Below are 15,087 nucleotides of genomic sequence, written 5' to 3'. Positions count from 1 at the left end.
TCGTACACTCCACACACTTGGTGATAAATTTAAATAGGTTTTAGGATTTTTGCCAACAAAAACCGTATCACAGACTGCACCTGACTACTAGCGGGATTTCATAAGCAGTGCACATTTTAAATTTGAAGATTGCTGTGCAGAGATGTTCTCGTTGTGGTGACTGGATGCCGAGCACACTGACACCAAAATATATATGATTAGTGCGCACGTATTGGTGTCATATTGAAACGTTCCTTATTTTCTGAATAGCCCTCGTATTTCTCAACAACAGAATCTATGCATTTTTAATTTTATACTTGCTAAACATTATTTAAAATGTTTTAAAATCTAGCTTGCATTTCAAACCTTATAAATTTATTAATAGAGTAGTAGTACCTGTACAGCGATGCCCGTGCTAAAAATTTTATGCAAGTCCGTTGAATAAAAAAAAATTGACGCCCCCTCCCCCTTTGATTTGACATGATCATTTTGTGTAAAATGCATACACACCTTTTAAAAAAAAACCATTAAAGTTTCTTTGGAATTTAAAACTTTTTGTCAAATCATTAAATTAGATTTATAATTGCTTTAAAACTCTATTTAGCGAGTGAAGCAAATTTTACTGCAATTTAAAACATTTTGAAAAATAAACAAAAAAAGACATCAAATAATATCTTTCAAATGTAAAAATAGTTCCGCAACTGTATTGTTTATCGCCAAACCCACCCAGCATCCACGCTATCATAATCCATCTGTCTAATGAAAAAAAAAAACATCCAGTGGAACATTCTAAAATCGTCAGAAAAAAAGAAGAAAATGTCGTACATTTCACTTGGATAAAAACAAATAAAAAGTTTTTCTTTCAAAACAAATTGCCAAAACAATGAATTCCATTTTACAATTTCTTTCAAGCAATAATCCTAGACTGAACTGCTCAGTGCCTAATGTGCCAAGCGATCACGCTACCAGAACCTAGCCCTTTGTTGAGTGAAGCTGATGTTTTTAGCCTAGCTGGGCCCAGAGCCTGTTGCTGGTCGTCACATTTGTATTGTATTGTATTGTATAAATGTTTTGCCAAACAAACAAAAAATTATAAAATCACATTAACAGTAGCTTTCAAATCTTTAGATATTAAGAGCTGCGCTGCCCGGCTTTGCCCGGTCTACCTTGAGAATAAAAATTGTGTCAAGTGACATATATTCAACAATCAGGCTTAAATAAAAGAAAAAAAAAAACATGCAAAATTACCTTCCAAACAATGACGACAGATTTTAAAATACTTTTAAGAAATTAAAATGCAAGTGAAAAAGCAAGTGATTTACCAATCAATGCTATCAAATTAAATGAATAAATGTATTTGTATTCATAAAATGTCTTCTAGGTCTTTATTAAAATCCTTTTGTTACCAGAGACATTAAGATCTTCTCTTGAAAAATCTGGTGATATCTGTCCTGTTTAGTAAATTTTTCACTTTTGTGGTTCTCTTTTACTGGTTGATTCAAGGAAAGACCCAACGCTGAGTATAATGCCACTGAAGTTGAATATCTTCGGGCTAATTTCATAAAGGTATCAGCTTGTTTATGTAATGCATGTACAACATGATGCATGGCATTGGCTCCCCTCCCCAGATTTGGTTTTCATTACTTCAGTTGAATTGATTATTTCAGAAAGGGTATAAGTCCAACAAATGCAAAAAGTGGTTAGTTCATGTCAATGAACTAAATTCAGCAGTAAACTACGAAAATTTTTATGACATCTAACCAAAAGTAGAATCATTACCTCACCATAAATTGTTTCATTTCGTCCAATAAATATCCTGAAAGACGAGTTTAGAGTGATGAAAATGTAAGTCAAGTGCAACAGATTTGTTTCTGTTTTATGATAATAAAAAATAATGACTAAGTGACAAAAATAATTAGTGAAGTCTGTATTCATGAATTCATTATCTTAAGAAAATACTCTTTGAGCATTTTCTTCTCTCATCTTGTTTTAGTGAAATAATAAAGTCTGGTGTAAAAAAATAAAAAAATAACAAACTGAGACAAAAAGCAAAAATTTTACATGTGTATAAAACTACAATGGCTGTCGCTTATACAAATCACGTTGGTTCTAAACAGTTTTGATTCCCTAAAATGGCTGGTTTAATAAAGCAGCTAATTCAGTACAGCTGGATTTTATTCCATTTTTGACAATTTGCTTCATTAAAGCAGTTGATCCAATGAACCGATGTCCACTGTATATTCATCAAATTCATCCTCCATGGAAACCCTTTTTTTTTTCTGTCCTTCTCTTGTCTAGTTTTGTGTATCAAGTTCAATGTACATATTAGTATGACTATGTTGAAAATTGCACTGAATAATCATCTTGATACGTTATTTCTTCAAACAATACAAAAAAATTTCCCTTTGTACTCAATATGGGCAAAATAGTTCAGCTGATAAGCGTTACATTGCAATATTCTCTTGAAAACCGTCTATAAAATTGCTAGTCAGAAGTCGTTCCTTTGATGTACTATCGAATATTTAAATATCATGAAGTTGATAATTGAAAACATTTGTCGTCCAGTAGAATCTTTCTCCATAATCTCAATTTTTGAGATAAGTCCTCTTAAAAAGTGAAATGCACCTGTTTTAGCATTTACAGATTTCTTTGTTTTCAACACATGTGACGCCAAATCTTGATGTAATTTCAGAATTTCACTTGTAAGAGATTGGATTTCACGTGGTAATAATCTGTCATATTTGTTTAACATTCGTTTTACTTTCCTAAAATCCCGGTCGCAAAAGACAAAGGAATGTCCTCTTAGAGAAAGTCATCAGCAATCTTGTTGAATTTCTTCAGGGTGATTTCTAGAAAAAGCCTCCCGCAGTGTTGTTTTTATTTTGACTAGCGTATATCTCACTGGAGCATAGTTTTTTTCACAGTTCCTAGAGCAATGTTAATAAAATCCTTGAGAAATTAGGGAATTTCTTTCCGATTCTGTAATTTTAAATCCCTTTAACCGACGAACCTACCATTACCGAAATTATGCTAGATCAAAGGAGTTATTTGTTTTTACTTCATTACGCCAAAAAATCTAGTTCTTCTGTGATCTTGCCATTGCGTCTTCCTATTTCTTCCTTCACATTTAGTGCAAAAAGGGTGCAAGTCCAGGACTTATGCCCTTTTTGCATTAAACAAAAAATGTGACCCCTAAATTAATTGATTTGTTGTACAAGGATCGACTTCCCTGCTATACTAGTTGATGTCTCTACATACAAATATGGGAAAACCACTGCTAACTCAATTTTGAAAAAAAAAAAATGTGACTTATGCCCTTTCTGAAATAATCGATTCAGTTATAATGGCTGTTTTTACTTATGCTATATATTTATATATATACTATATATTTATATTACTATATATATATATATATATATATATATATATATATATATATATATATATATATATATATATATATATATATATATATATATATATGCTATGCATGTTTCTTACATGCACCAGAAAATGCTAAGTATCTGTTTAGTTTATCTTCTAATAAATATGCTTGGATTTTTATTTGCTTCTGTTTTTCTAAGTTTGTTATAGTAGTAGCTGTCCTCAAATGTCACGCTTCTTGGGGGAGGTGAATTCGTGTGTTTGTGACAAGGGGGAAGAAGGAGGAGGTAACAAGAAATGCGACATTGCATTTTTTTCATATTTTTTTTTTTTAAAAATGCGTGTGATATGGGTGGAGGGAGAGGGTATGGTGAAGTATTATACTCAATGGCAAAGGGGGAGTGGGGGCAAAAATGTTAATAAAAAGTGATACCATTTGTGGACAGCCCCTTAGTTAGCAGGAAGTACTGTAGTAATTAAGAAATACGCGTCACTTTGACAGCTATGTCAGTTTTAACAGTTACGTTATTTTTTAGTTTCATTTTGAATGAAACTAAAACCTTACTAACAGAAAAATGTTATTCAATAGTTTAAAGATAATAAATACAAAAAAAGTACAGTCGACTCCCGCTACAACGAGATTTGACTTACGCAAAATGGCTATAACGCGAATTTTTTCCCAAGTGACAAATTTTAGAGTTAACGCGATTTTTTAGTCCACAACACGAATTTTTTCAAAGGAAGTATCGGTTTGTTATTGGCTACTAAATATTGATTTCGTGAATGTTATTACATCTCTTCAAGCATCACTGAGAGCGAAAGTTCCCACATCAAACTAGTCTACGCATTGAGTTGTTAGTGCATCAAATAACCGCTCAGCATCTTTCATTTATTTATTTTTTTCATTCTAAATATTAAAGTTGATGAAATATATTAGTTTCTTAGTGGCACCGTTATCTTAACTTTGTGAAGATGGGAAGGAAAAGAAAGTTTCTGATTTAAAAAAAAAAGGCTAAGATTCTCGAGGTGCTTGAACAACTACAAAACACCGATGATAGAGCAACAATAAATATGAGTAGATCTTCCATGTGTACAATTAAAAGTCAAAACAAAACGATGTCCGTAAAAGTTCACAACTTAGTTTTAATGTTTAAGTTCGCAGATCAGTCTAGCAAAGTAAATAAAATAAAAATGAAAGCTGCTCTTGTATTATGGATTAAAGAGATCAGGAAGAGGGGCTGTTGTCACAAATGATCATAGACCATAAATTATCATTACCTTCCTTTTTAAACTCATAAATATAATACTATATCTACTGTACAGTGTACAGTACTATTATAGTGCATCATTTTATTATTGCTACATACTGTGCGACCGTGCTGTTTTATGTCTTTCCCTCCTATTAATCATTTATTATGTGCATCTTAAAGTATTTCATGTTGAATAAAACCCTTTTTATTTTTTAAATACAGTAAAAGATCTGTTTATTTAAGAAACTGTAATGTATAGTTGAGGAATCCTTTAACGCAGTTTGAGGGGTGTTTATACGTGTCTAAAGGAATTCGGTACAGTTCTAAAAAATTTATGTACATATATTTTTCCACAACGTGAAATTTTGACTTACGCGAGAAGTCTTGGAACACATCCCTTGCTAAGTCGGGACTCGACTGTACTTCATTTTTTAAGTTGAATTCAAAAAATACACTAGTTTCATCTTGATAATATTTTTCCTAAACTGCTTCATTTCCTTTGTTTGCATTAAAAAAAATATTATATAACGCTCAAAGTTTCTGAAAAAGTTATGATGTACTATAAAAGTTGATTAAACAAAATAATTAATAATGCAATTTGATTTTTCAGAATCAAGATGATTTGGCTAAGTTAGGTCGAACCATGTGGGGTATTGTTGGAGCAGGGAGTAGCGGAATCAATCATAAATTTCCTCCAGAGAACAAACGAATAATCACAACAACTCGCTCTCACTCTAATCCAGTCATAAATGCAACAATTGCAGCGTTAAAACCTGACGAAGTGTTACGTGTTGGAGGTGCAGGACATAAAGTGAGTATATATTTGTCTATCATTCAAAAAAATACAGAATTAGTATGATTATTTAGATTTTTATTCACTGAGTCTCATCAAAACCATATTTGAGGCAGTAAGAAGCAAAGGGATGCAAGTGGCTATTTTGAAGTTTTGAGTAAAACATGTTAAAAGATTAGCTCCTAGGTAGGCTTTCATTGAATTTTTTTTCTAAATCATGCTGTATAGCGGCAACTACCAGGACTATTAGTACCATCTCTTGCCCCAAGACTAGTGATGTGGATCGGGTAAATACCCAGTGGGTAGGTAAATATTTTTTGGGTATTTACCCAAGGCCTGGGTAAATACCCAAAAACTGGGTATTTTACAAAAAAATGCAAAAAGTGAATGATAATTTTTTTTTTAAATCTAAATATGAAATTAAAAAACTGATACATACATATGTATTACACAGTTTATAATATTTTTTATCAAAAGATTTAATGAAATTATGAAAGAAACATATCACGAACCAAAGAATCTTTCTTTTCAATGCCATAATTGAAGATGTTTGCTTTTTTTTTTTTTTTTGTAACCAGTTAAGCTTTTTACTTTTTGTAGAATTGCTTTTTATATGTGAAATTTGGCTATCAACATTGATTAGGCATATCCAACCAGGGTTGGCTTTTTGCCGGCAGAAACTGGTTTTTGCCTTGCCGGTGGCAGAAAGTGGTTATAACCGGTAAAAACCGGCAGAAACTGGCAAAAACTAGAAAACGTTTTTAATAGCTTTAGTAATTACTTAATGACAGGCAATTAAGTAAAATAAAATATATAACTCATTTCGTCATTGCAAAACTTAATATAATAGTTATTTAATAATTAGTGTAAAAATATGTTAAATAACAAGACTGACATTTCTAAAGCAAAGTAAAATTTATCGTAGTTGAAATTGCTATGGGTTAGAAATTTTAGCCTTGTAATGTTGTAAGTAACAAATTTTTCAGTTTGTTTATAATTATTTTGTTTGCTTTTAATATAAAGTGTGATATATCAAATATTTAAATAAATACAGATTTTTTTTTATTTCATTAAATTCTAAAATTCATAAACTTGTCATTTTACACTTAATAATAACTGAATAAAGCTATTCTCAAAGAACAAAGAGCTCTCCCCCCCCCCCCATTTTGATTTCTATGGAAAGCTAATAATCCAATTATATAAGTACTAACACAGTCTTCAACTTTGCTGTATGTAAGAAACAATATAATTGGTTAGATTCACTGACTCATAAATGTAAAGAGTTTTATTGGTTGAAACTAGGGGTGCAACATGGATGTCGATGTTTTGGAAACATCGATTTTTTTGTTAAAACATCGATGTTTTACTTTCAATGTTTTTGGACTATCGATGTTTTGGTTTCGATGTTTTTTCGATGCTAATGTTTTTGCATTTTAATTGAAAATTATCATAAAATTTTGCTCCAATCTTCTCGCTAGGTAATTAAGTTTACTTATGGAGTTGCCAAAAAAAATCATTTTTTGCACCCGTTTTATAAGAACAATTTTTCTGCATAGAGGATGATTTTTGGGAAGATCACTACAAGATAGTAAAAGATTAACTAGAGAGTAAAAAAGAGATCAAAGCTATTGGGAGAACCTGACACTGGTAGTCTGGTGCCAGAACTTGCAGTCTATTTCAAGGCTCCAGTTCTTAAACTAAAGGAAAATCCTGTACGCATTTGATAGTGATGGAAACTTCTGTTCCATCGAAAGAGATGTTTCTCAGACTGGTGGGATAGTCTGCGAAAAGAGAAATGCCCTTCTGGGGGGACAAAGTAAGGAAACTTCTTTTTCTCCAAACTGTCAACACCAATATTCGGGCTTACTTATCAATTTCCTCCAACAAGTCGTCCGTCTATTACCTTAAATTTGTGTTTAATTATTAACTAACAGTACAACACATATTTCTTACTCTTAAAAATTATTGTTAGAGTTAATTTTGTATTTTTAAAATAATTAGCACAACTTTTTTTCATCATTCAACTGACGGTAAGTGCATGATGCATTTTTTCTTAGATTCTTTTTTGATGTAAATTTACTTTTAGTTTAATTCAGTTTGAAAATATTTCCTTATTACTATAACTAGATTGTATTAACCGGTGCTTGTCTTATTATAAATTTTTGCCCAACTATAATACCAAGCTGTTGCGAAATTATTCTTATTAAATTATATTCATGATTTGAGGTTCAGTATTTTCAATATATTCGTCGGATACGTATTCTTTTGTATTGCTTAAATTAGTGTAGTATATTCAAAAATGTATGTTATACATTGATAAAAAGATCGATGTTTTAATTTCTAACATCGATGTTTTGATGGGTTTGAAAGAATCTTCTCAAATTTCTCCTTTGTGCACAACAAATTAAGAAATTGTTTAGGTTTAGAAACAGCGTCAAAACTTGTATTTTGTTACAGGCTGCTGCAGTGTGAAAACAATGTAAAATTTGATTTTGAATGGTGATAGTGTTGTAAATAAATTGTATTTGGGTTAATATTTAATTATTTTTCTTATACATTTTCTATTGTATGTCAGGAATTGCATTTATGTCATTTTTTGAGTTTCTGCCAGTGGTTTTTACCGCCTTGGCAGAAACCTGCAAACCCTGTATCCAACACATTTAATGTGAATATCATATTACAGTAATTTCCGGAAGAAACGCCGCATCGGCGTAAACGCCGCACTCCCCAAAAAACGCTTTAAAAATTTTTGAAATGCACAGAAACGCCACATCACCGTAAACGCCGCATACTAACGAAGCTAAAAACTTAATTATCAATGAACTTACCTTTATAAAAACAATAAACGCCGGTAGTAATTAAGTAAATGCATTGATGGAAAGTGATTTTAACAGTTTTAACACATATTCTGACAAATAAAAACACATGAACAAATTTTGCTATAAATAAAACAAACCACATTTTGACATAAATAAAAAGATATATTTTCAAGCATTACACACATTAAAAACCTTCAAAATCTGATTCTTCCGTATCGGAATTAAACAATTTTAACATGTCCTCATCTATATTGGTAGATGACACTATGTGAGGTTCAGGTTCATCAACCTCATCATCATCCTCAACAAAGTCATTTTCACTAACACAAATGCCTGCTTGGCTGAATCCAGACATAATTATTTTTTCTGTCACACAATTCCACGAGGTTGACACCCAAGTGGCAACTTCTTCATAGGAGGCACGGCGCATTTCCCCCCCCCCCCCTTAGTGAAGGAATGTAAACCGTCACTCATCCAAGCCTCCCACTGCCGTCGCATTTCAGCTTTGAAGGCCTTGTTCACCGATAAGTCCAATGGTTGTAGAACTTTGGTCAGGCCGGCAGGAATTATGGCTAACGTGGCCGAGAGTGCTTTGCACTTTGTTTTGACAGTATCCAGCAGGTGGGACCGCATACTGTCCATCCCCAGTAGGCCCTTAGGCTGGAAAAAGGCTCCTTTCCGGCGCCGCCAAACACTTTCGAGCCATTCCATCATCACGGCCTCGTTCATCCACCCTTTTTCGTTCGCCGTGATGATGACGTCCTTGGGGAAATTTCCATTTGGTATTGTTTTCCTCTTAAATATTAGAAGAGGGTTTAATTTTGCACCGTCAGCAGCACAAGCCAACACGCAAGTGAATGAGGTCTTCTCGTGACCAGTCGTAGTGATGGACACAGTTTTTACACCAGTCTGGTCGACAGTTCTGTTTGCTGGGCAGTCGAACGTCAAAGGCGTTTCATCCATGTTGATGATTTGCGAAAGCGAGAACTTCCCATTCTCGACTGAATTTTTGACGAAATCCAACAAGGCAGTTTTTTTTCCTGCCAGTCACTAGGTAACTGTTGACTAGTCGTCGTTTTACAGCGAACGGAAATTTTGTGACGAGCCATGAAACGATAACACCAGCATGGCCCGCCTTTGAAATCTTTCACGTTCATTAACTGAGCCATTTTCTTGGCTTGCAGGCGAACTTTTATTGTTGATACGGGAAAGCCCTTTTCCCTCTGCTCTTTTATCCATGCGGCAAGTTGCGTTTCTAGTTGGGGCCATTTCACAGTTCCGCTCCGTCTCGCACGTTTCGATTTTTGCATCTTTTCCAAATTTTCCTTCTCCAAGCGCCAGCGACGAACACATCTCTCATCTACGTCGAATTCTCTTCCAGCCGCCCTGTTACCAATTTCAGCAGCTCTACCGATGACTGTCAATTTGAATCCTGCAGTGTAACTGCGATGTAGCTTAGGGGCCATCGTAAATAAATTTAGAGATGCGACTGACAAAAATTCACTTTTCGCTCAGCGAGCGCTGCAAGAAGCTGCAATACAAGCGAAAGAGTTGAGGAGAGCGAAGAAAGATACAAGTGAGAGATATGCGAGCGAGAGAATGCAACAAATATCACGCCACGTGCTCGCTCCTAGCACGCTCCCGCCGAAACAGGTATGGATCAATCCATTTCACCGAACGGGTGGGGTGTAGTTCAGTCTATTTCATGGAATGAGTAGGAGGGGAAAAACGAGGAGGAAACCTGAAATCTCCTTTCTCCCAGCTTGCTTGTTTGGATTTGCGGCCGGATTTTTTTTTTTTTTTTTTCGCTTCTAAACGCTGCAGCGCTAGAAACGCCGCAGCTGAATAAAATTTTACTTTTAAACACGTATGCGCCGCGGCGTTTCTTCCGGAAATTACTGTAGATTGCTGAGTTGTTTACCACAATAATTCTTTAAATATGTGATCAAAATACAAATTTTAGGAAAAAATTTATTGTTTTGTATATAGTTGGTTACACAAGGTGTTTCGTTTTAACCTGCAAGACCTTTATTTTTGCAACCGTTAGTCCTAGATGCTTACTTCCAATTGCAAAAATATTCAGATCCAGAGTAAAGATATTGCAAGTTTGAAGCAAAAATAAAAATGAGTCAAAAACTACAAAATTTAACTTTTTATACGGCTCTGGTCCCCTAATTTATATTTAGAGAAATGATCTGAATTTAAAACTTACTGACACAAAAAAACTTGACATTTGTGCAATGAAAACTCAAGGAGATATTCCATTTGAAAGTTTTAAGGGACCATGCAGAAGATGAGATTAGAACTTATTACCCTTTCAGAATAATAACAGGTTGGCAAAGTAAAAAACAAGGTATTACATTTTTCATTTCTACTCAAAAATTCATGCAAATGTTATGCCGTGATACGCAAAAAACGCTGCAAAACCTTGAACAATTTGAAAAATCACTCTGCACACATATAATTTTATATAAACACTCATTAACTGCCATATTTTCCCCCAAAAGATGTTACTGACGGCGAGTGTAAAATGGTGTAAGTTAGAAAACGCTGCGTTTCATATCTCAATGAATATTGGTCGTACTAATGTCAAACTTTTTTTGTAATTGTTTTTCAGTGGAGATTATTTCCTTAAATATCAATAAATCAGAGGATCTGGGGCCCGTGTAAAAAGTTAAAATTTGTATTTTTTTACTCATTTTTATTTTTACTTCAAATTTTCAATATCTTAAGTCTGCATCTGATTTTGAACATTTTTGCAATTGTAAGTATGCATCTAGGACTAACGGTTGCAAAAATAGAGGTCTTGAAGGTTAAAACAAAACACTCTATATATACATAGTGGAATACATACAGAAAAGTATTTTAGTTGAATATAAATTTTTGAAATAAATACCCGGGTAAATACCCATTTTGGGTATTTGCCCTGGTATATACCCTGGGTATTTACCCCTAAAAATAAATACCCGGGTATTTTACATCACTACCCAAGACAGAGGAGAGTTTCACCTACGATTTGTACTGGTTATCTCCAAATTTTTAACTTTGCCACTTGCATCCATTTGCTTCTCAGTGCCTCATTTCATTGAGATTTGTACAGTATAAATCATACAAGTTTTCTAGCTCTGAGGGACATCAGTTTAGAGGAGTTGTGATCTTGACAGCAGAGTCAGAAATAAGAATTGAAAATTTTGGCATCTTAATGGCACCTACAGTAAACTTTCAGCTTTCAAAATAAACAATCTAGTTGCCGCTTTTAATGTACAGTCATAGAAAAAAAAACGAAACACTTTTAATTATTCGGCCATTATTCATGTTAGAAAGGAAAGAAAGGTGTCATCCGACTTGGTTTAAAGTCTTCTTTAAAACTACATAGGTAAAATTTTGATAAGGGACCATATACAAAGCAAAACGAGCACCAACTCTTGATTTTCAAATGGGAACCCCTATTTTTTGCTACATAATTATGTTTAGACCGCAAAATACAGCCAGGGTACAAAATTTCACTGCATTCCGTGCAGTAGAACACAAGTTATTAACGAAAAACGTTTTAGGGACCGTCACCACATTGAAAACGCTTCTTTCAAGGTCACGGCTTATCAAGTAACGGAATGTAAACAAAGAAAAGATCGAGATTATCCAGCTCAGTTCATGATTTTTTGAAATTCTCTCTTTTTTCCGTAATTCGATACTTTTTGGGCCGATAATGTTGCGCCAAAAAACGATTTACGGTCAAAAACTTTTTTTTTGAAAAAAAAGTTAAAATATTTACAGATTTTTGTCTATCAGAATTAACCTAAGAATGACGGACTGGGTTTGACTGGTTCATCGTATAGATCGTTGTTTAGTAAATTGAATAAGGACAAATTAAAATTAATGGAACTTTTTGCCTTTTCTAATATGAACCTATTGTATTGCTTATATAATCATTCAACAAATTAGCCTCACAAAAATGTAAATATCCAATCTTATACCAAGAATCATGATGTGAATATGTTTGATAAATGAATTGCACCTATGTTACAGGTTTATTTTGGAATGAATAGAAAGTCTTTTGATGTAAAATGAAATTGCGCGTTTTTGATTTCGCAGAACATCGGCAGAAATTTAGGCCATCGCACACAAAAATATAAGAAATATACCGCACAACGTGGGAAGACGCAGCATTAAATAGATTGGAGACACGAGCGAAGCAAGGTTTATTTATTCCGTGAAAATTTGCTCCATATACATAAAACGAACGAAGTATCAATCTGAAAAATAAAACAGAAACAGGAGAATATAAATACCCGTTATTGAGCAAACTGTTCATACTCGAACTTTATTTGGTAAAAATTTGGTTATATGAATTAACACAGTGGACAAACACGGTTAATTGTTCTAGCGGCTTTTTTGTAATAAAAAAAAAGAGAATTTGTTTCAAATCCAAATTTGATGCGGAAGATCATAATGCGTGGTAATATTAAAAAATCATAACACAATTGGCGGTTTTAGCTAAACATGTAATGGCTCTTAAAAGCAATTTAGGAAAGTAATTTCCCAATGCTATTTCTAGCAACGAGATTCGAGGTGGTCCAACTCGTAATTTAAAAAGACAAAACTTATTTTAGCTTAAACCAAGGTGAATCGAAATCAGACTTCTTGTCATTTCTCTGATTTTGTAACTTAACACCATGCAAACAAAGCTTAGTATTATTTAATTTTGTTTCGCGGACTATATACAGTAGAGAACCAATTATCCGGTAAGTTCGGGAACATCGCTATCCCGAATATCTGAATTTCCCGGTTTTCTGGATCGCTAAAAAGCGCTATTGGCCGATTGTTTAGAAAACTTAAATTATTATAGAAATAGATATATATACATTATATATATAAATCGAAATATTAAAAACTACTATAGTGAGAGAATAATTCAAACACCAAAAAATTTAACTTATTCATAAGACCTGAAACCCTCACACTGTTTGAAAAAAAAAAAAAAAACACTTTTCAACGTTTTAAAACGAAAGAAAATGAAGGGAAGGGCAAAAAACAAGTTTTTGAAAGTAAATTGCGATTTTTCTACTATAGTGTATGAAAACATTTGTTTTCATGAACGTACTGCTTTCTTTCTTTTTTTTTTTGTATAGATGTTTTATTTGCGATTACGATAGTTATTGGTAACTATTGCTTTTACATTAAGTTAATATGAATAGAAATTTTATATGTGAGTTCTTGCAGCCTTATTACAGTCTTGTGTTTAACGATTTCCAGATTCCACGATCAGCTATCCGGAAATTCGCGAATCTGGTTTTCGGCGTTTCCCGCTCTTTCGCTCTAAACGACTATAATTTAATTTAAGGCCATTCACAATAAAATATTGCATTAGAATGTGACAATATTTATTTCTTTAGGTTTTAGTTGGAATAAAACACGAAAATTTTGGACTTACGAGCGTACTTTTTTTAATTCAAGAAAATATTTCGGAAATTTTGTCCCGCATAAAGAATAACCCTTTGAAGTTCGTTTTTGTTAACTTTTTCCCGAGTTATACTTGAGTAATATGGTATTTATTAAGAAACCGTTCACAATCTTTCAGGTACTTCAAAAAAAAAATGCTTGGTTTTTCAAAAATTGCCAAAAACGCGTATTTTTGAAAAATGGCAGGAAAATCGGCAAAAAGTTGCCGGTTTTCTGGTTTCCCGGTTTTTTGGTTCCCGGATAAAAGGTTCTGCACTGTACTTGCAAATGAACATTTCCTATAGTGTGAGGCTACAGGCAGACGCACCTAGAGCAATATTACACAAAGCATAACTGAACAGATAAGTTTAATCTATCCAGAGACTACACTTTTGTCCTTGCTACGGATTTCGCAGACTGGAATCGAAATTAAGCGAGAGGGATGCAGAAGTCATCTCATTGAAGCTGAGAGTGCGAATAAACTGGTAGATAAAGTAAATTTATCTGCTGTATGTTCACGACATCTCACTGTTGAGATAAATTTTCTTCATCCACCAGTTTTTAGGCACTCTTGGCTTCAATGACATGACACCTGCTTCATTGTTCGGTTAAAACAGATGTCCGGTGCAAGGCTGTTGTGCTCATTATTAGGACGCACTGCAGTCATCGAATGGGACAACCAAACCGCAGTGGAGACGCGGGCCGCATTCAGCCCTCGCAGTTGGTCCATGTGGCCCGTTGTTTGCTTAAAGAATAGGACCAGAAAGTTAAAATAGAGTGTCAGCGTCCTAAAGGTGGGGACGAATATTCAGATATTGGATTCTGAAAAACATGCATTTAATAAGATAGGCATCTAGTAGTTGAAAACAATAATTTTTTACAACTCTATTTTTTTTTTTTTGGTCGATATTTTTCCACGTTATTAAAAAAAAAAAAAATTGAAATTTTATCTTTGTCTTGCGAGAATAGTTTTAATGTGAAATGCACGGACAATGACCGAGAAAATAAAGAGAAAAGAAAAAGGTATTTAAATTATAATTAAGAATAGACAAAAACTCAACTTAATCTAACACGCAAATTGATGTTTTGTTAAATTTTTGACGAAGTCAAAAAAAAAAAAAAGTCCACAATTAGCTACAACTACTACTTTCTTGCAGAATGAGGCTCATAGCACGCGGCCCTCTACTGCTGCTAAAATTTCCTCTCCAACCACATTGAAAATTATTCAAACACTTTACAAAAAATAATAATAATAATTCCTAAAAACCAGTAAACTTATCTAAGAGCAAATATTATCTATTGACCCATCTGGATACTGTTAAAGGCGAAACTTCACACCGTGGGCTATTTTTCGAGTGCTTTTTCCCGATTTAGACAAGGCAATAATTCTTCCTTTTAGCAAATTATTACCGGGAAGAGCCGT

General features: G+C 33.5%; 1 protein-coding gene across 1 annotated transcript in view; it reads left to right on the top strand.

The window, feature by feature from the left end:
* Positions 1-15,087, top strand: part of LOC129230790 (3'(2'),5'-bisphosphate nucleotidase 1-like) — a 123,731-nt gene that overhangs the window by 100,193 nt on the left and 8,451 nt on the right. The window contains 2 exon segments of the mRNA XM_054865196.1: positions 1,483-1,545; positions 5,224-5,424. Coding sequence (XP_054721171.1) covers positions 1,483-1,545; positions 5,224-5,424 — 264 coding nt within the window.

Source organism: Uloborus diversus, chromosome 1 (genome assembly GCF_026930045.1).
Source record: "Uloborus diversus isolate 005 chromosome 1, Udiv.v.3.1, whole genome shotgun sequence".
Taxonomy (NCBI): domain Eukaryota; kingdom Metazoa; phylum Arthropoda; class Arachnida; order Araneae; family Uloboridae; genus Uloborus; species Uloborus diversus.
Note: the sequence above shows the minus strand (reverse complement) of the source record. Positions and strands in the feature narration are given on the sequence as shown.